Consider the following 20,854-nt stretch of genomic DNA (forward strand, 5'->3'; position numbering starts at 1 on the left):
GGACTATAATGTAACTTAAATAGAAAAGTATCTTTAGAAAGATTTTTCCTCCAAAAGCATTTTATTTTAAAAATACAATTTAAATTTTAAAAAATCCGATTTTCAAAAAATATATATTTTTAAAAATCATTGGTTTTGATCCGCCCTGGTCAGGTTCCACATTTAATTGCTGCACATTATTTCACCAGTTGAGGTGTGCCTGGCTGCAGAGTTGTGAAGGAGCTTTGCTCAAGGCGCTGGGGCGGGTCAGAATTTGGCACGACTAAGCTGCATGGACTGTTTCATTGCAAGGCAAATGATTTCTGACTTTTCTTACAGACTGGACGTGACAAGTATGAGCCTGCGGCTACATCTGAGCATGGAGCCAAGAAGAAAAAGGGGAAGAAGGAAAAGGATATGGATGAACTGAAGAAGGAAGTTTCGCTGGTAAGGACCTTTTTTTGACATCTAGAGGTGGGGGTGACTCAGCTCATGAAGCAAGAGTGGGCCTTTCAGACTTTCCAAAGATGGGTTCCTAAAGTTCAGTTAAGTGCCCTGTTTCCTGCTCTGAACTTGGCTATAAGATTCAAGCTCCATTCACCTTCCTGGGCTTTATTGGCTAGCTATCATATTTTGGGGGGGGGGAACAAATTTGTAACAAACGTAGCATGAGGCGCAGTGTTTGGCCTAGTTTCTGTGGTGCCATAACCTTCTATAAGTTGTCCTCTTGCCTAAAATTTCAGCCTCACATTCCTCTGACAGTTGCCCTGTTCTTCCCACAACCCTCTTTTTTTAAAAAATAAAATCTGGTAGTTGTGCTGGCATCAAAATACAGTTTCTCTCTCTCTTGTATATTGTAAATTATAATATATGTTTTAATATACGGAAGTGGCGCTGTGGTCTAAACCGCTGAGCCTCTTGGGCTTGCTGATCAAAAGGTCGGCAGTTCGAATCCCCACGACAGAGTGAGATCCCGTTGCCCTGTCCCAGCTCCTGCCAACCTAGCAGTTCGAAAGCACGTCAAAGTGCAAGTAGATAAAGAGGTGCCGCTGCGGCAGGAAGGTAAACAGCGTTTCCATGCGCTCTGGTTTCCCTCACAGTGTCCTGTTGTGCCAGAAGCGGTTTAGTCGTGCTGGCCGCATGACCCGGAAATTTGGAGCTTTAGGGCTGCAGAGCTAAAGAGAAAGCACTTTGACCCCATACATCAGCCAGTGTAATAAGGGTTGGGGGGGGGGTGTCGGTGTGTGTGTGTGTGTGTGTGTGAGTGAGAGAGAGAGAGAGAGAAGTGAGTTTGGAGTTCTCTGTCTCACAGCATGTTGCCTTTGAGAATCATTTGACTGAAATAAACAACTGCAGTAAGTATTATGGTGAATTTACTTATTTGAGCTGTTTCTGTATTGCCCTTCACTAAAATTGGTCCCAGTACGGTGTAAACAATTAACGTCCAAACAGTCAAAACACATAATAAAGCAACTGGCGAATAAAACAAAAGCCATCAGGAAAATGGAACCATTTGCATTTCTTCTTTTTTAAGGTTTGAAAAAATAAGGAGTTTTCTCCGGGCCCCTGGGGTGGGGCGGGGAAACTGTGGATACTAAACGAGTCACCCTAGAGAGGGCATTCCATAACTGGGTGCCACAAGTGACAAGGTACTTGATTGTCACATACTTCAAGTCTCAGCTGACAATCTAACGGAGCAGGTGGGGTGGTAGAGGAGAAAGTGTTCCTTTACATTCCTTGGTCCCATAACAGGGTGAGATTGCCGTCTTTCTCCCAACAAATATCTTCTTAGGAGAACCAGAGAGGTTTCTGTGCCATAACCAAGTCTGGAGCCAGACTGAAATGAGGTTCAGTACTATGAGTTGCCCATCTTTGGTACATCTGTTCAAGCACCAAGCCCCAAAAGAGGCTATTAGTGACTGGACGACAGTCGTCCGAGGCCTACGAAGGTTTTTAAGGGGATGTGCTGCTGCTTCCGCCTCCTTAAAGGCTGCTGGGGGTGCTCCCTTTTTCATGTAGACGTTAATTACCTCCTGGATCCAGAGTCAGTCCTCTTCTCCTAGGTTTAGTCCGCCATAAACAAGGGCTGAGTACACAAGCAGTAAGCCTGATTCCTCCCCCGTAATTTATCCTTAAGCAACAGCAGCTGAAACAGATCCCCACCTCCAAATTAGACACCATGCTTTAATGACATCCCCAGATGGCTGTTAGAAAGTAGGACTGGAGATCTGGTCAATAGGAGTGATTTTATCTTTGAAATGTCTAAGTCGTCACAGCAGGCCTCCCAGGGGCTCTTGGATTGCTCCCCGTGGGCCTGAGCTGGAGCAAGCAAAGCTACTCAGAAAAGCTTTGTTGGACAGCTTTCTGAAGATTCAGTGGTGGTGAAGCATTGCCTTTTTGTCACCTTCATCACCACAGCTTGGGTCCCTCATTGTGTTTGATTGTCTTCTCCAGGAACCTTTCACTCTAGAAGCGTTTCAGAAAACTAGGATTCTCAAGTGGCTACAACTGGATAGTCCTATGCAGTCCTTTGCATGCATTCTTGGAAGTATATCTCATCTGAACTCAGTGGGACTTACGTCTAAGTAACCATACATGGTTTCAGCCTGTAAAACACATTGGTTGTTAACAAAGGCGTTTTAAAGAGCTGCCTTCCTAATAACAAGCTAAGCGAACATAAAAGGGGCTGTTTCTTGTTCTGTCCTTCTAAAGCAGTGTTTCCCACCCTTGGCTCCCCAGATGTTGTTGGACTACAACTCCCATCATCCCTACCTAATAGGACCAGTGGTCAGGGATGATGGGAGTTGTAGTCCAACAACGGATGGGGACTCAAGTTTGAGAAACACTGTTCTGATTTTTTTTAACCTGCTGTTTTCATTAGGATCCCCACCAAAGAGAGAGAGAAATATCTAGTCATATCTAGTATTATTATTTTGCTTCTCAGTTTAGACTAGCAGTTTGGAAGCTACAGCCCACAATGACCTCCCTGCCTTCCTCTCCCATTTTTTCAGTTTGGAATGTCTGCTTGTACTGTTTAGCAAAGGCTTAAGACATATAAACCCCAATCAATATGAAACTAAGCTAGAAACAGTCGTCACCATTTTGGGGGTAATGTGTTTTGCATAAGTTAATTGCATTGCATAGAATTTCTGAATTTCTGGGGTGAAATAAAATCACCAGCTATGCCTTGCTAATCTTTCCTTTGCTTTGCAGGATGATCACAAACTCAGCCTGGATGAACTTCATCGGAAATATGGTACAGACCTCAGCCGGGTAAGGTGGCCAACTATGGAGTGCGTCCCCCGTCCCCCCCATATTCTGGTTTGCAATAACAGAGAACCTTCTAAAGAGCCCTCCTGGTCAATAAGAAATTTCTTCTTGCTTAATGTTTTAGCCACAATTGGAATGCACCTAGTCTTTCCACACTGGACTGTCCCACTCAAAAGTTGTTACCTCCCCATTTCCTGAATGGTTTCTGAGATTTAGCAGTTGTTTGCCCCTCTGCCATTTACATTCTGTTATAATTTTTTTTTAAGAGCCATGGGATTTCTTGAACGATGCTGGAAAATTGTGCTGGGGCTGTTTCATGCTTGGAAGAGATAAAACAATGCAAGCTTGATTAAAGGGCTGTAGGCTTTAATCTCTTTAATTTCACTTTTTAAAAAGCCACCTGCAATTAAATGGGGCTCATCCTTTCATTTTTAAAAAGTTACCGCATTTTTCTGTGTATAAGACGCCCCCATGTATAAGACTATTTTGGGGGGACCCCAAATTAAGAAAACACCTCTCAGCACTACCTGTGTATAAGATGAGCCTCAATTTAAAACCTTTTTGTATGTGTGTGTGAAAAACCTAGTCTTATACACGGGAAAAATACGGTATTAGTGTTGGAATGTATCGGGCTATGTCATACCGGTAGCGACCATTTCACGCAGGGGTTGCTTTCCTGGCCCCCAAGCACAGCGGCGGAGCATGTAGACGTGTGCCCCATCTCGTTACACACACACACACACACACACACACACACACATTCCTCCTTCTTCCTGGTCTAAGAGAACCCGCTCGTCAGCAATCACGCATCAGTGGGACATGCCAAAAGTGGTTGCCACCTGTACTTGTAGTAGGCCATTGAAATCAATGAACAAGTTAGTCATGACTGATTTTAGTCCACTGATAGCAGTGAGTCTGCTCTTGAGTATGATGTAGCTGGATACAACCCTTCCAGGATCAGTAATTATTAAAAAAAACTGCTGGTGACTGGCGCCATCTTGGCAATGGCATTTCCCTTTCACTCTCACAAGAATGTTTTAAGATGGCACCTGCATATACCAGGGTTGCCAACGCTGCCTTCCAATAGTTGTGTTGTCACTAGCCCCAGACAGCATGGCTAATGGTCTGGGATGTTGGAAGCCATAGTGCTTTTGCTGGTCCGTGTTAGCTGCTCATGAAAATATACACAAACCATTTAAAGGCAAACTATGCTCTGCCTCCTTCGGTTGTTTTGTCCTTTGCAAATTTAGGAAGTGTTAATTGATTAGATGACAGCTCTACTTGGAAGTCTCTCAGAGTGGAGCAAATCCATCTCTAATAAGGGAACAAGCTAGCTAGCTTTTTAGGAAAGGCCAGCAAGAGAGAGATCGCCTATTGGCGGCGGCGGTGATTGCCTTTCAGAAACCACCAGTAGTTGGAATGGAAAGCATGCTTTGATGTTCCTTAGGGGAGATGCTGTAATATGTCTCTTCTTCCACCACCTCTGTGTTTAGGGTCTGACTCCTGCACGGGTCCAAGAGATCCTGGCTCGCGATGGCCCCAACTCGCTCACTCCGCCTCCCACCACCCCAGAATGGGTTAAATTCTGTCGGCAGCTATTTGGGGGCTTCTCGCTTCTGCTGTGGATTGGAGCTATTCTTTGTTTTCTGGCATATGGTATTCAAGCAGCGACAGAGGAAGAACCAAATAATGACAATGTGAGTTAATAAATGTGTGTGTGGGAGAGAGAGAGAATGAATATGAATTGGGGAGGCTTCACTGTGGCATTAAGCTGCATGGCAGGCTTGTCTTGATTCTAAACCGCATGACCCAATTCAGACATAACTGGAAGTATTGATTCCCATCATGTGAATGAGCTTGTAGTAAGCTTTTAAATTCTTGGTTTGTGTTCATTAGCATGTTTCCCCATTATGTCTGATCCAATACCTGCCTTTCATAGTTCCATTGTTTTCTAACAGTGTTGTTTCTAACGCCTTAACTGGTGTTTCGGTCTACTTTGTTTCAAACACTTCTGCTAAAGTGATCTACCAGTGGCAGTCTGCATCATGTTGCTGGTCTCTTTTTCCCCTGTGATTTGGAAAATGCTTTGTTCTTCCTCTTGTTTTCCCTTTTCCCCTTTTGTTTATTCCTCCACCATCACCTTATTATCCTGGTTATGGGACAGGGTGAGACATACTGCTGACAAAGTGACTGACTTGCCCTCCCATGCTGAATACAACTAATGTTATGACCCCAGGCCCACTGTTTGGGAATGGAAGGATTTGTCACTCAAAAAAGACACGGGTTCTCGCCTAAAACTCATGCAGTGTGTGCATCTCTTTGCAGTTGTACCTTGGGGTTGTTCTTTCTGCTGTCGTCATCATAACTGGCTGCTTCTCTTACTACCAAGAAGCCAAGAGTTCAAAGATCATGGAGTCCTTCAAAAACATGGTGCCTCAGGTACGTAAGCGCTGCTTGTTCAGCTTTTGGTGGTTGTTGTTGTTCATACATCTGTCTCGAGACACGGGTAGGCGAAGGGGCTGATCCAGCGCATGGGTGTTGGCAGGTGTAAAGTTGAAAGTTGTGTTGTTTCTTCTTCTTCTTGCAGCAAGCTCTAGTGATCCGAAATGGGGAGAAGATGAGCATCAATGCTGAAGGGGTGGTTGTTGGCGACCTGGTGGAGGTGAAGGGAGGGGACAGAGTCCCGGCTGATCTGAGGATTATTTCAGCTCATGGTTGTAAGGTATGTCTGTGCATGCAGTGAGACTTAAGGGACCGAGACGCAGCCTGCCGAGTAACCAGGCCTGCCACAAGGGTGCGTTTCTCGTGAGTTTTCTCAACAACATGCTTCCTCACGCAGGTGGACAACTCATCCCTCACGGGGGAATCGGAGCCCCAGACCAGGTCTCCAGACTTCACAAATGAGAATCCACTGGAGACTAGAAATATCGCTTTCTTCTCTACCAACTGTGTTGAAGGTAATGCCCACTTTGGAATTTATGATCAAATGAACCAGCAGAGCATTGAAGTGTGAGGAATTCTAGAAGTCATGGGTCCTTCAGAACAAGGGGAGCTCTTGATTAGCTGCCTTTTCTGTTGGCCCATGATGCTGGCAGATGATAATTTGTGCGGCCAAAAACCTCAACACAGTTGCTTGCGTTTGTGTTCTCTCAGAACAGCGGTCACTTTCAGACAAAGGGAAGCCCAACTCCAGCCATATCTTAGCCAGAATCGGAGAATGATCACATTTCTGCCCAAGCTGCCCCCAATATTTTCGTAGCCACATTTGTTTTGTCATCCGCTTGTCAAGAAGGTGCAGCATCTTGCCCTTTGGAGAGTAGGGGGTGGGCGAAGGTGACATGGGTGAGTGTCTGGAGGCGGTTGGAGGATGGATGGCGGCTAATAGAATGAGGTTGAATCCTGACAAGACAGAAGTACTGTTTTGGGGGGGACAGAGGGCGGGCAGGTGTGGGGGGCTCCCGTGTCCTGAATGGGGTAGCTGTGCCCCTGAAGGACCATGCACACAGCCTGGAAGTCATTTTGGACTCACAGCTGTCCATGGAGGCGCAGGTCAACTCTGTGTCCAGGGCAGCTGTCTACCAGCTCTATCTGGTTTGCAGGCTGAGACCCTACCTGCCCGTGGACTGTCTCGCCACTGATGCATGCTCTAGTTATCTCCCACTTGGACTACTGCAATGCATTCTATGTGGGGCTACCTTTGAAGGTGACCCAGAATGTACAACTAATCCAGAATGCGGCAACTAGACTGGTGACTGGGAGCGGCCGCCAAGACCATATAGCCCCGGTCCTGAAAGACCTCCATTGGCTCCCAGTACGTTTCCAAGCACAATTCAAAGTGTTGGTGCTGACCTTGAAAGCCCTAAGCCGCCTCAGCCCAGTAGACCTGAAGGAGCGTCTCCACCTCCATCATTCAGCCTGGACACTGAGGTCCAGCGTCAAGGGCCTTCTGGAGGTTCCCTCACTGCGAGAAGCGAAGTTACAGGGAACCAGGCAGAGGGCCTTCTTGGTAGTGGTGCCCGCTCTGTGGAATGCCCTCCTAACAGATGTCAAGGAAATAAACAACTACCAGACTTTTAGAAGACATCTGAAGGCAGCCCTGTATCAGGAAATTTTTAATGTCTGGTGTTTTATTATAGTTTATGTGCTGTAAGCCGCCCAGAGTAGCTGGGGAAACCCAGCCAGATGGGCAGGCTAATAATAATAATAATAATATATATATTTTAAATTGTGGGTGGTAGCTGCCAGCTGCTTTATGAAGCTGTGCGCAGTGAAGCTTCTCAAACAGTGTCTTTTCTAAGAATGTTTACTTGATAAAGTTCCTCTTGTGAAAACCCATATGCCACCATTCTTGATGAGAGTGGGAGTATCTAGTTTGCTTACATCAAACTTACAATGCCACCTTAACATGCAGAACTGTGTTTACACAGAGTGAGCAAATACATGTTGTTTTCCCCACGCCCGCAGACTTGGCTGCTAAAACTTTGCCACTGTTTTCCAGGCACGGCCCGTGGTGTCGTCATCAACACTGGCGATCGTACGGTCATGGGCCGCATTGCTTCGTTGGCTTCCGGACTGGAAGGGGGGCAGACGCCCATTTCTATTGAGATTGAGCACTTCATCCGCCTCATCACTGGCGTGGCCGTCTTCCTTGGCGTTTCCTTCTTCATCCTCTCACTGATCCTTGAGTACACTTGGCTGGAGGCGGTTATCTTTCTCATTGGCATCATCGTGGCCAACGTCCCCGAGGGTCTGCTCGCTACCGTCACAGTAAGTCAGTGCTGATATCTGTATGATGCCCAGCTCTGCCTCTCTTTCAAATCAGAACCAGTGAAGGCAGTGAAGGTTCTGTGTGAGTGCCTGAGGGCGGTTGGAGGATGGATGGCGGCTAGATTGAGATTGAATCCTGACAAGACAGAAGTACTGTTTCTGGGGGACAGGAGGCGGGCAGGTGTGGAGGATTCCCTGGTCCAGAATGGGGTAACTGTGCCCCTGAAGGACCAGGTGCGCAGCATGGGAGTCATTTTGGACTCACAGCTGTCCATGGAGGCGCAGGTCAAATCTGTGTCCAGGGCAGCTGTCTACCAGCTCCATCTGGAACGCAGGCAGACAGAGACCCTACCTGCCCGCAGACTGTCATGCCACTGATGCATGCTCTAGTTATCTCCCGCTTGGACTACTGCAATGCGCTCTACGTGGGGCTACCTTTGATGGTGACCCAGAAAATACAACTAATCCAGAATGCGGCAGCTAGACTGGTGACTGGGAGTGGCCGCCGAGACCATATAACACCGGTCTTGAAAGACCTACACTGGCTCCCAGTACGTTTCCAAGCACAATTCAAAGTGTTGGTGCTGATCTTTAAAACCCTAAATGGCCTCAGTCCAGTAGACCTGAAGGAGCGTCTCCACCCCCATTGTTCAGCTGGGACACTGAGGTCCAGCTCCGAGGGCCTTCTGGGGGTTCCCTCACTGAGAGATGGGAGGTTACAAGGAACCAGGCAGAGGGCTTTCTCGGTAGTGGCGCCCGCCCTGTGGAACACCCTCCCATCAGATGTCTAGGAAATAAACAACTACCAGACTTTCAGAAGACATACGAAGGCAGCCCTCTTTAGGGAAGCTTTTAATGTTTAATAGATTATTGTACTTTAATATTCTGTTCGAAGCCACCCAGAGTGGCTGGGGAAACCCAGCCAGATGGGCAGGGTATAAATTTATTATTATTATTATTATTATTATTATTATTATTATTATTACTACTGCGTGTGGGAACTGCTGCAGAAATGGGCGGCCACCTGCCTTCCAGAGCCAAATTGCCCCTGTTCCTTGGTAGTTGAATGCAAGCCTTTCTCTTTGTCATTCTCTAGGTTTGTCTGACATTAACTGCCAAGCGCATGGCCCGTAAGAATTGTCTGGTGAAGAACCTGGAAGCTGTGGAAACTCTGGGCTCCACCTCGACCATCTGCTCTGACAAAACTGGCACCTTGACTCAGAACCGCATGACGGTTGCTCACATGTGGTTTGATAACCAAATCCATGAGGCCGACACCACAGAAAACCAAAGTGGTAAGCTGGCTGCTCTCTCCATCAAATAAATAAGCTCTGTGGTACGGCTGCCTCTTGCTGGTAGTCAAAACACGTAAATCAGCATGCCCCCCCCCCAAAAAAAGTGTTACTAAGGCTCTACAACAGAAGCTCTTAGCATTGCATGAAATTGTTTCTGTGTTCTCAGTGTAGCCAAGGATAAACACATTCAAAGCCTGACTGAAGGAGCATTCATGGCTGTGTAATCACAAGAAAGCTGGATTCTAGATTAATTTACTGTGTTTAGAAAGCCCATGCTGCCTTTGAAAAAATTAATAAAAACCAGCCGTTATTCAGCACACTCTATATAATATACCCAGAAGTCCTGAGACTAGTGCTTCAGTTAGTGGCATCTCCCAGGCTGGGCCTGAGCGGCCACTTTAGTACTATCCATAATTGCCAGCATGCACAGGAGATTTGCACAGTTGGTGTATGCACAAAGTCATACTTGGTGACAAATGGGGCTGGGGGTTAATGGGACAAAGCCAATCAATCTGGTTTTGTGTCTGGCAACATCCCTGCTGCTTCCCACCTCCACAGGTGCCTCTTTCGACAAGACGTCTGCCACCTGGACGGCTTTATCCAAGGTGGCTGGACTCTGCAACCGGGCTGTGTTTCAGGCCGGACAAGATAACGTTCCCATTCTGAAGGTGAGTTCATCCCCCAGCTTAACCCCAGGGGCCGCTCACTGCTTCCGCTTGACCCTCCGTGCGAAAGCATCACGAAAGGGGATGCAGTCTGGGGGGCAACAGGCTTCTGCCAGCACCAGAGCCAGCTCTGCGCCACCTTCAGGGCCAGAATGGCAACCTTTCTTTATTCTCAAGTTGTCAGTGGACATTTCTGTGGATTCTTCTATGGCCCAGAATCACTGGATTGCTGTAAGGAAAAGAAAGTAAACTGAAGGAGGCCTGCGCTAACTTAGGAAGAGAAAAAACGTAATAGTGCAGAAGTGTGATTTAAATAATCCTTTCAACCTGTGCTTGCCATACTGACCAGTCTGTGAGACATCTGACAACATCCTCTCCTTTTTCTTTCTTTTGCAATTCTGGGCAAGCAGCAAGGCCAGGAAATTATTATCATTATCATTATTATCATCATCATCATTAGCAATCTGCTGGTCTGTGTTAACCTTCCTTATGCAGGCCTGGTTTTAGGTATAGGTCAGGGCCAAACTTGGCCCTCCAGCTATTTTGGGACTACAACTCCCATCATCCCTAACTAACAGGAGCAGTGGTCAGGGATGATGGGAATCGTAGTCCCAAAACAGCTGGAGAGCCAAGTTTGGCCATCGCTGGATAGGTGTTCTTTTTACCAGCAGAGCAAATTTAACTTATTTCTGAGTATATCCAGTTTATTTCCCTGACGGGCAGCAGCTGTGCTCAGTATCTTCTGTTGTGTCATCATCCACTAAAAAAGGTTGTTTCCCTATTGAAGAGAAAGCTGGTGAGAGGCCTGTGTCTCAGGGGTGTAGCCTGTGCTTCGCATACTCCCAAATTCAGTCCCCAGCAGCATCTCCTGATCTGTCTGACTTCTCAACGCTCCCCACTTTCCATGTAGATAACACTGAGCCAGATGGACCAAAGTGCTGACTGTGTGTAAAGCAACTTCCTCCTTTTTGGCCACTGGGTTACTTTAAAGAATGGGGAAATCGGAAAGGAGGGAGGTTCATCTTCCAGGGCTTCATCGTCTACTCACTGTGAACCCCTGTCTTGTTTCTCAGAGGTCAGTGGCAGGGGATGCCTCTGAATCGGCGCTGCTCAAATGCATTGAACTGTGCTGTGGGTCAGTCAAGGAGCTGCGAGAGAAAAACCCCAAGGTGGTGGAGATACCGTTCAACTCGACCAACAAATACCAGGTAAGAACGAGGTATTCACAAAACGCCCACCACATTTCACGTAAACTGTAGCTGTTTTCACTTTGGGCTAATGTCACGAACTGGCCAGATGCCGAGGAGTGGGGGGGGGAGGCACCAGCCGGGGAACCCCCAAGGGAAGAAGGCGTCACTGCCCCAGGGTATTGGTGGGGGGATGACGAGTGGTCAGAGGGAGAAGACTGGGAAGGAGATGTTGGAAACTGAAGAGGCAACAGAGTGTAGTGAGCAGGAAGAGGCAGAGAGCAGCCCAGAATCAGAGGCAGAAGTGGGAGAGGACCAGGGCCAAGAGGGAGAGAGGAGGCAGGCTGAAAAAGCCAGGGGGGTCTCCCCCTCCTGCTGTGTCCACCTCCCCACCTCCCTGGTCTCCCAGAACCCACAGAGGTATGAAGAGCGCAGAGCGGAGACAGACAAGGCATCAGTCTCAGATTGCTTGGGAAGAATGTGGGGGGAGGCTGAGATGTTTTGTTTCTTTGAATGAAGAGTTAACTTCATGCATACCTTGTGAGTTACTGCTCCCGACACCTGCCCTGACAGCTAGGTTGGTTCTGGATTTAACTCCGGTGTGGTTTCGTTCCATGCCAGTCAGGTTGCGGCTTTGTCTGAAAGAGCTTTGTAGATGTTTGAGGCTGTGTAGAACTTTGTAGTGCATTCCGAACCACCCTCATAGATGGAACACCACCCCTGTAATCAATTTTCTAACGCTTTTTTAATGCAGCTGTCGATCCACAACAATGCAAACACATCGGAATCGCGGTACCTGCTTGTGATGAAAGGAGCCCCAGAGCGAATCCTGGACCGTTGCAGCACCATCCTGATCCACGGCAAAGAGCAGCCCTTGGACGAAGAAGCTAAAGATGCCTTTCAGAATGCCTACCTTGAGCTGGGAGGCCTGGGGGAGAGAGTGCTAGGTAAGGTGTTCTGCTGGACTCTTTTCCAGGTCTGTCTTAGAATAATGTACTTGCTTTAGTACAGCCAAGAAATCACTCTTGCAAATCGTTTGAGTGAAACCGAGCAATGCATGCTGGGCTCTGTAGCTTGGTATAGATTATAACGTGAAACGTTGGCCAGGGTTTGTTTGTTGCAAGCTTTCAATGCTTGCTGCAGCCTCACACAGAAGGAGAGAATCCGGTTCTCTCTGAATAATACTTTCCACTCGCTTCCCCAAGAGCCCAAACGCCAGATTCCACAAGGGTTTCTCAAATGTTGTTGGGCATCTTAGCAATCAAAATAGCCAGCCTCAGCACCTGCTCCCCTCATAAGAGAGCACCTGAAATCATTTCAATTGGATTTGTCGGCAGGCTTTTGCCACCTGGCTCTTCCCGACGAGCAGTTCCCAGAAGGCTTCCAGTTCGACACGGATGAAGTCAACTTCCCGGTGGAGAATCTCTGCTTTGTTGGGTTGATTTCTATGATTGACCCTCCTCGCGCTGCTGTGCCTGACGCCGTGGGCAAATGCAGAAGTGCTGGAATAAAGGTAAGCCACTTCTCCCCATCACTCTAAAATAGTAACTCCACAACACCCAGGAACACAGAAAAGGGGCTTTATTTGTGTGCCAAGGAAGGTTCAGTCCAGGGACAGCTGTCAACTGCTTTTCCATCTCAGAAGCAAGTGTGAAAACATGGTTGTTGCTGGTGGTGGTCCTGCCTCTTGAATAAACCGCTGCAACACTCGCCTCTCTGCTCAGGGACAGTGGCACTTTGAAGAGATGGGTTTCCTCCATCTCGTTTCCAGCTGCCACAGACTGATGTCGCCCCGTTTTGCCTTCCAGGTCATTATGGTGACAGGCGACCATCCAATCACAGCTAAAGCCATTGCCAAGGGTGTTGGCATAATCTCTGAAGGCAACGAGACTGTGGAAGATATTGCTCTTCGCCTCAACATCCCAGTCAGCCAGGTCAACCCCAGGTACTGAGAAGCCGTCTGGCTGGAAACGGACCCTAGAGCTTGTCTCGGGGAGGGTGGGGGGTCCTGCCAGTCGCCTTGTAAATTCCAGAATTTTAACAGCAAGTATCTGTGTTAAGAGATATGTGAAGAAAACTGGAAAACAGCATGTTGGGTAAGCTGTGTTGCAGCTTCATCTCTCAGTTGAGCTGACTTCATCTTTTTAAATAAAATTATACACACACACACACACACCACTCAGATACATTCATCTTGCAAGTGGTGTGTAAGAAATACAATACAGAAAACATAAAATTCAGTGAAAATTGCAAAATCAGGCTTTGGTTAAAATGCCTTCTGGAATAATACAGTTGTACCTCGGCTCCCAAACGATCGAAAACCAGAAGTGATTGTTCCGGTTTTCGAACATTCTTTTGGAAGTTGAACATGCTGCTGGGCTACTGTGGCTTCCTGCAGCCAATTGGAAGCCATGCCTTGGAAGGCGAACGGACTTCCAAGGTGTGTTTGCAATAATAAGTCTTCTGAAGGCACTGGAAGATCAACAGGGAGGAGCCCTGCTGAAGTCAGCCAAAAGTTGAGCCCATAATACCATAATACTTAATAATAATAATTTATTATTTATACCCCGCCCATCAGTTCCTGGTGGATATGAGCCATGACTCATCCATGGGGGACTACCAGCATTGACTCAACGTTCAGGCAGGCATATACAAGGGATTGGGCAGCCCTTGAGGTCGAAGGCGCCCAGAGTGTTAAGGCGCCATGTAGATTTATACTAGAATATTGTATTTTGCCCCTTTGGTCTTCCAAGTGGACTCTTCACCAAAACCATGAACATGATCAGCAGCCCAGTCTGGTTGAGAGTCTGCCCACATTGGAGGGGGAAGGGGCAGGATTTGGTGTAACATTTAGGAGTTCTCAAAACTCTCTTCTTTTAAATCCCAGAGATGCCAAAGCCTGTGTCATTCATGGCTCCGATTTGAAGGACATGACCAGTGAGCAGCTAGATGATATCCTGAGACACCACACAGAAATAGTCTTTGCCAGAACTTCTCCTCAACAGAAGCTGATCATTGTGGAAGGCTGCCAGCGCCAGGTAAGCCAAGGGGACCCTCATTCCCGCTGATGGTGCTAAACTGGGGGGGGGGGTGAAGCCTATTGGGGGGAGAAAAGGGGCTATTCCAGCTTACTCTAATGTGTGTGCAGGTTGGATCTGGGAACTGAAGGTCCTTTTTCTTCCCCCCTTCTCCTTCCAGGGTGCCATTGTAGCTGTCACAGGAGATGGTGTGAATGACTCCCCTGCTTTGAAGAAGGCAGACATTGGCGTTGCTATGGGTATCGCCGGGTCTGATGTCTCCAAACAGGCAGCTGACATGATTCTGCTGGACGACAACTTTGCCTCCATTGTTACTGGGGTCGAGGAAGGTGAGTTCCTCATTCCTGGGGCTGGTTTGGTGTTCTGAACACTTCCCTTTCCTTCCTCCCATCGCATGTCAAATTCCAGGTGTCCCAATAACTTTCAGTACCTGGGGCTCCGCACTTGTGTGTGTGTGTGTGTGTGTGTGTGTGTGTGTGTGTGCATGTGCTGAAAGCTTCCTTGGACTTGAATGCTGGCCAGCAAAGTGGAACCCCCTCCTGCTCCTCAGCACTAGATTATTTTTTGCTTTCAGATAAGTTTAGTCTGCTGAGGTGATTTCTTTCCTATCTACATCAGTGTGAAATGCAACCTCTTGTCTATGTGGCTTGTGTGGACATTAGTCCTGGGTGCCTTGTGAAGACGGTCCTTTTCTTCCCCTTTCCTTTCTCTCAGGCCGCCTGATTTTTGATAACCTGAAGAAGTCCATTGCCTACACCTTGACCAGTAACATCCCTGAAATCACGCCTTTCCTCATCTTCATCATTGCAAACATTCCCCTGCCTCTGGGGACAGTCACCATCCTGTGTATTGACTTGGGGACTGATATGGTTAGTAAGTCATCTTTTTATTTATTTCTGCCATAAATAAGGCTTTTGTTCTGACCTGTAAAGCCCTAAACAACTTGAAGAAGGCAAGTTACTTGAAGGCGCATACTCCTCCCTATTTCTCTAGTCGATCATTACCATCAACTAACCACAGAACTGTAGAGTTGGAAGGAACCACGATGGATCATCTAGTCCAACCCTCTGCAATGCAGAATTTTTTTTCACCCAACGTGGGATTCAAACCCATGACCCTGACATCAACAGCCTCATCCCCTGCCTATCCCAGATGAGGCTGTCTTGGTGCTGCAGCCTGTGGAGATCTGGTTATCAGTGCAGAGCAGGGGACTGAGTCTCATGTGGACATTCTATTTCTAAAGTGTATTGTTCACTGCCTTGAGACTGACTTGGTAGGCGGAGTAGTTCATTATTTGTTCAAACTTTGGTAGCGCATGCACCCAATAGCCTACATCCTTCCTGAGGCTTTTCTTCATATTGCACAGGTCTTCGAAAATGCTTGCTTAGGAAGACTGATTTTTTCCCCCTCTCCTCAAACCCCTTGTATTTTTATCATTATTTTGGCACGGGCAATACAGGTTCATGCAGGAAAGGACACTTGTGAAGTTATATCTAATGCTCTCTCCCTCCAAAGGTTCCTGCCATCTCTCTGGCCTATGAGCAGGCAGAAAGCGACATCATGAAGAGGCAGCCCAGAAACCCCAAGACAGACAAGCTGGTGAATGAAAGGTTGATCAGCATGGCTTACGGTCAGATCGGTAAGGAAGCTTGCAGTTGGCTGGCCCAGAGGTGGACTTGATTGCAGCTTGCACACGGTGGAATTTTGGCCCTTCCGTATTGTTGGAAGTTTTTTGAGGGGTCCATACAGTTGAGGCGCATGAAATCTTCCTACATGTGGGAGATCCAGCTTTTGGCACAGTGCAATGGAGGGCTTGGGGTGTGGACCTGCAGCTGAACCTTCCCCCCTGGGCCATTTCTGGCAGTGTGTGGACAATCGCTGTATCCTGAGCAAGGGAGGAAAGGGGGCAGAGGAGGGCACAGTCAAGACTGGAAAGAGGTGGTTTCAGTGGGGAGGGACCCTCACACACAACCTGCTACTGGGAGGTGGCTGCTTTGTGTAATCTTACTTTAGCCAGTTAGGAGCTTAAAATATACAGTCCTACCTTGGTTGTCGAAGAGAATCCATTCTGGAAGCCTGTTCGACTCCCGAAAACATTCAACAACCAAGGCACGGCTTCCGATTGGTTGCAGGATGTTCAGCTTCCAGAGAATGTTTGCAAACCGGAACACACACACTCCCGGGTTTGCAGCATTTGAGAGCCAAAGCATTCGACTCCCAAGGCGTTCGGCTTCCGAGGTATGACTGTATAATGTGTGGAGTGGGAGGAGGGAGGGTGGAATCACATAGAGCTTCAAACTTCCTGGTAGTCTTAACTTACACAGTTCAAAAGTGTTAATTTAGAAGCAGCTGGCTCCTCTACAGCTGGTCCTCAAGTGCAGAGGCTGATGAAGAAAGCAGGCATGGCCAGAAATTTAGAAGGTGTGCATTCTTGTGCTGCAGACCTGGTGGGGCACAGCGAAGTCTCAGTTGAGAATGGGGACAGCTGACGTGCCCTTCGTGTGCTCTGCCTACAAGGAGATCATCAGAACAGTAGCTCAGTGCAAAGGCAACTGGAGCCTTTGTAGCACAGGCTTCAGCCTCTTACCTTGAAGATTGGCTGAAAGGAGGCCTCCACACCTGTGTCCCAGGTGTTTCTCAATTCAAAGTGTTGTTTTCTAGCAGTTGCCCATGGTGAACTAATTCCCCTTCTTCCCGCTCCCCTTGCATAGGAATGATCCAGGCCTTGGGAGGCTTCTTCACCTACTTCGTGATCCTTGCAGAGAACGGCTTCTTGCCGTCCACCTTGCTGGGGATTAGAGTGTCGTGGGATGATCGGTGGATTAATGATGTGGAGGATAGTTACGGACAGCAGTGGGTGAGTTTTCAGAGCTTAAGAGGACTGTTAAAGAGTTACGTTAGCTGCATTATGGTTGGCCACAAGGAGGAAGGAGGAAGTTCGAAAACAGTCTCTCTTCTGCTTTAATCCCTCAGACTTACGAGCAAAGGAAAATTGTGGAATTCACTTGCCACACAGCTTTCTTCGTGAGCATCGTGGTGGTGCAGTGGGCAGACTTGGTTATCTGCAAGACCAGAAGGAATTCTGTTTTCCAGCAAGGAATGAAGTGAGTTGTGGGTTGCCAACAACCCCCCTTTCCCAGCGGCTAGTCTTTGTGTGTTGGCTTTTGAGCCTTTCGGGAGAGACAAAAGTAGATTGAGATTGAAATGGGAATAGTTCTGCGCTGCCGATGCTGAACGCAGTGTGTGCCAGATTTCATGTGGAATGGAAACCAGGTTGCCAAACGAGCCAGTGTTGTAGTGGTTGGGGTGTTGGTCTAGGACCTGAGAGACCAGGGTTCAAATCCCTCTGCAGCCATGTCTCCCTGGGGGGCACTGGGCCAGAGTCACTGACTTTCAGCCTTATCAGGTAGCACACCTGGTTCTGCCCTTCTCTTTTTTCCAATCACAACAAACCCCGCAGGCTTACCTTAGAGCAGTGTTTCCCAAACTTGGATCTCCAGCTGGTTTTGGACTACAACTCCCATCGTCCCTAGCTAGCAGGACCAGTGGTGAGGGATGATGGGAATTGTAGTCCAAAAGAAAAAAAACCTAGAGACCCAAATTTGGGAAACACTGCCTTAGAGGAAAGGGTGAAAAAAGTAAGCGTAAAGTGTAAATATAAAAACTTGAGCCCTGTAGGTTGTGCTCATTTCCACTCAGAATCCAGGGTTGTGAAGAAAGGTTACCTCTTCGAGGGCTAACTTTCCTTAAAACCTCCACAGGAACAAGATCTTGATATTTGGTCTCTTTGAAGAAACTGCCCTGGCAGCTTTTCTCTCTTACTGCCCCGGAATGGATGTTGCTTTGAGGATGTATCCTCTCAAGTAAGTAGTAAACCAGCTGCCTGAAGCTGATCATTATCTGAGCTTTCCCTCTCTTGCTGTGGTTGGTCTTGCTGTGATTTCTACCACTCTTAATTCCTCGACTGAGTCATTTTTGTTTTTAAAGACCTGGGATTATCCTAAATTGTACGTTAGCACTTGTTTTTGAAGACTTCATCTAAACCTCATACAAGTATGTATTAAAACTGGAATTCTTCTCTTGCAGACCAACATGGTGGTTCTGTGCCTTCCCCTACTCTCTCCTCATCTTTGTGTATGACGAAGTGAGAAAGCTCATCATCAGACGCAGCCCTGGAGGTAGGAGTCCGGTGTCTTGCAACCTTATTATTGCGGGGTGTGCATACATTATGGTGGTGGTCTGGCTGTTACATGAGGCACTCAAAGTAATTTAGTATTAGCCAGTAAGCAGTACAGTCCACGCATGGATGCTGCAAGCATTTTTACAATTTTGGAGGGGTTCGTTGGGTGGGTCAAATGTGGATTCCACTACCTCATTTCATAGCTCTGCCAAGATGAAGAAAAAGCCCTCAAGGTTCTGGGGCTTGGATTGTAGGCATAATAGTTCACAACGATTAACATCAGCCAGAGGCGTTAGATAGAAGAACAGGTTAACTTTTTGCACCTGATGTTGAGGACTTGCAGCAAACTTGAGAAAGAAGAAAGCCAGCTTGATCTTTTTTCCTTCTTTCTCTGCAGGCTGGGTGGAAAAGGAAACCTACTACTAGAATACTACTGGCCAGATTTGGTCGCTCTCTGACACTTCTCCGCTGTGTGAGCTTCTGGAACGCAGGAAGATGGAGCCCTTGTAGGGGGGGGGGTGGAAGCGATGGGCCGAGGGCTAGAAGAAGCATGGGATGGGGGGGAGGGATGGGGGTGCCCACCAGAGTCCAGGGGTGAGAGTGGAAGGCGGGAGTAGCTTTTAAATGTGCCTTTTTGTTTTTGTAAGAAACAATGAGATTTTATATCTGGACTTTTACAAATAAAGATGGATCATAAGAGGATGTTCGTGTCTTTGCTCCTGGTAATTGTGCACATGCGCAGAACGGGTGCTGCGGCAGCCAGCATGGGACACATTTGTTAAGAAGCCGAGGCTTCGGGCAAAACCCCTGAAAGGGGTGGCCCAAAACTCTGACACACGTTGCCTGTTTTGGTGTCGTCATCTGCATAACAGGATACGTGCGTTTTAGAAACAAGTGATCCTGACCATATTCAGTCGAACCTTGGTTGTCGAAGGTAATCCGTTCCAGAAGCCCATTTGGCTTCCAAAATATTTGACAGCCGAGACGCTGGCTTCCAAGTGGTTGCAGAAGCTTCCTGCACACAAGCGGAAGCCGTGTCAGATGTTCAGCTTCCAAAAAAGGTTCAAAAACCGAAACATTGACTTCCCGGTTTTCAGCGTTTGGGAGCTGAAATGTTCCAAAATGGAGGCGTTTTGGAGCCGAGGTTTGACACTAATCAAATTTGTGTCTGTCTAGGTAAAGTCTGTCACCTGTTTCACCTTTTTTTTGGGGGGGGGGGGCCTGGAGGTGTTCCTGGAGCTGCCGCCGCCCTGTTCTCTTGAAAATCCTGGTGAGGTTGGCTCTTCTGCCTTCTGTGTCCCCTTTTCCTCATTGGCAGGGCACATCGAAATGAGCCAGGAGAAAAAGCAGGGATTGGGAAGAATGTAGACGGATAGGAAGAGTGCCGATTGGCCCACGCCCATGAGATTTCCCTTACTCACATGCTCAGATAGGGACTAGCGACTCGCTCCTGTTAGATGCTAAGGATACACTTGCAAATGCCAAACTTGGGCTCTGGTTTGGAATGAAACCAGGGCGCACACACAAAATAAGACAGTGGTTCCTGCACAGCTGGGAAACTGGGCAGAAGTAGATTAGTTTGTAAAAGAAAAGAATACTCCAAAATGGCCCAGCAGATCTGTGAGTTCACAGGACGTTGAGAAGGGGGAAAACAGAGTTGTGTTGTAATTCCCAATTGATTAATGGGGGGGAGGTTGGTGTGGCAGAGAGAAGAATGAGTGCCACGAGGTTGCACTGTATGGAGGATTCGGAAGGGGGAAGGGGGAACTTCCCACACTTTCATGAAACCCCTTCCTCCTCCCCTGTAGAGCATTCAGAGGTTTTGTTTCCATGTATGGCATGGGTAGGCAATCTCTCTTCATCCTGAGAACCGCAAAGCACGCTGATTGTGAGAGGGCCAGAGCCAAGGGAAGCAGGCGGCAAATTGGATGTGACTTTCCGCTTCTTACAGCAGGCTGCATTCTGTCTGGGCAAACTTCCAGAGATTCCTCCACCCCCTTCACCCTTATCTCCATCGTGCATCCTGGCAAGCGAGAGGTATTATCACAGTTCAGTCAGGGAAAAGCACTTGAAGAGGGCACAGCCTGGCTAGAGTACAAAGGTCCCCCCAGTCTGAGATTTCCATCCCAGCTGTGTTGGGGGGGTCAGGTATGTGGCGCTCACAAGGAAGAGTCACCCATGCTGCTACATGACTTGTTGCAGGCTGGTTAGAGCCTTAAACAGGAGCTCCTGAACCGTGGGCTCCTCAAAACATTCAGTCAAACCTTGGAAGTCAAGCAGAATCCGTTCTGGAAGTCCGTTCGACTTCCAAAACGTTCAGAAACCAAAGCGCGGCTTCTGATTGGCTGCAGGAAGCTCCAATTGGAAGCCGCGGAAGCCCCATTGGGTGTTTGGCTTCCAAAAATAGTTCGCAAACTGGAACTGTCACTTCTGGGTTTGCAGCGTTCGGGAACCAAAACGTTCGAGAACTAAG

General features: G+C 47.7%; 1 protein-coding gene across 1 annotated transcript in view; it reads left to right on the plus strand.

Moving 5' to 3' along the window:
• The window catches only part of ATP1A1 (ATPase Na+/K+ transporting subunit alpha 1), a 31,263-nt gene extending 12,180 nt beyond the window's left edge, over positions 1–19,083 (plus strand). Inside the window, exons 2-23 of the mRNA XM_028711366.2 lie at positions 319–426; positions 3,193–3,252; positions 4,743–4,946; positions 5,575–5,688; positions 5,837–5,971; positions 6,089–6,206; positions 7,748–8,016; positions 9,113–9,311; positions 9,870–9,979; positions 11,050–11,184; positions 11,918–12,110; positions 12,501–12,676; positions 12,972–13,108; positions 14,051–14,201; positions 14,362–14,530; positions 14,916–15,070; positions 15,717–15,840; positions 16,913–17,058; positions 17,175–17,305; positions 17,963–18,064; positions 18,288–18,379; positions 18,779–19,083. Coding sequence (XP_028567199.1) covers positions 319–426; positions 3,193–3,252; positions 4,743–4,946; positions 5,575–5,688; positions 5,837–5,971; positions 6,089–6,206; positions 7,748–8,016; positions 9,113–9,311; positions 9,870–9,979; positions 11,050–11,184; positions 11,918–12,110; positions 12,501–12,676; positions 12,972–13,108; positions 14,051–14,201; positions 14,362–14,530; positions 14,916–15,070; positions 15,717–15,840; positions 16,913–17,058; positions 17,175–17,305; positions 17,963–18,064; positions 18,288–18,379; positions 18,779–18,807 — 3,057 coding nt within the window. The 3' untranslated portion in view covers positions 18,808–19,083. The remainder of the gene's footprint in view (positions 1–318; positions 427–3,192; positions 3,253–4,742; positions 4,947–5,574; positions 5,689–5,836; positions 5,972–6,088; positions 6,207–7,747; positions 8,017–9,112; positions 9,312–9,869; positions 9,980–11,049; positions 11,185–11,917; positions 12,111–12,500; positions 12,677–12,971; positions 13,109–14,050; positions 14,202–14,361; positions 14,531–14,915; positions 15,071–15,716; positions 15,841–16,912; positions 17,059–17,174; positions 17,306–17,962; positions 18,065–18,287; positions 18,380–18,778) is intronic.
• The last annotated feature ends 1,771 nt before the right edge of the window (positions 19,084–20,854 follow it).

This window comes from Podarcis muralis, chromosome 17 (genome assembly GCF_964188315.1).
Source record: "Podarcis muralis chromosome 17, rPodMur119.hap1.1, whole genome shotgun sequence".
Classification (NCBI taxonomy): domain Eukaryota; kingdom Metazoa; phylum Chordata; class Lepidosauria; order Squamata; family Lacertidae; genus Podarcis; species Podarcis muralis.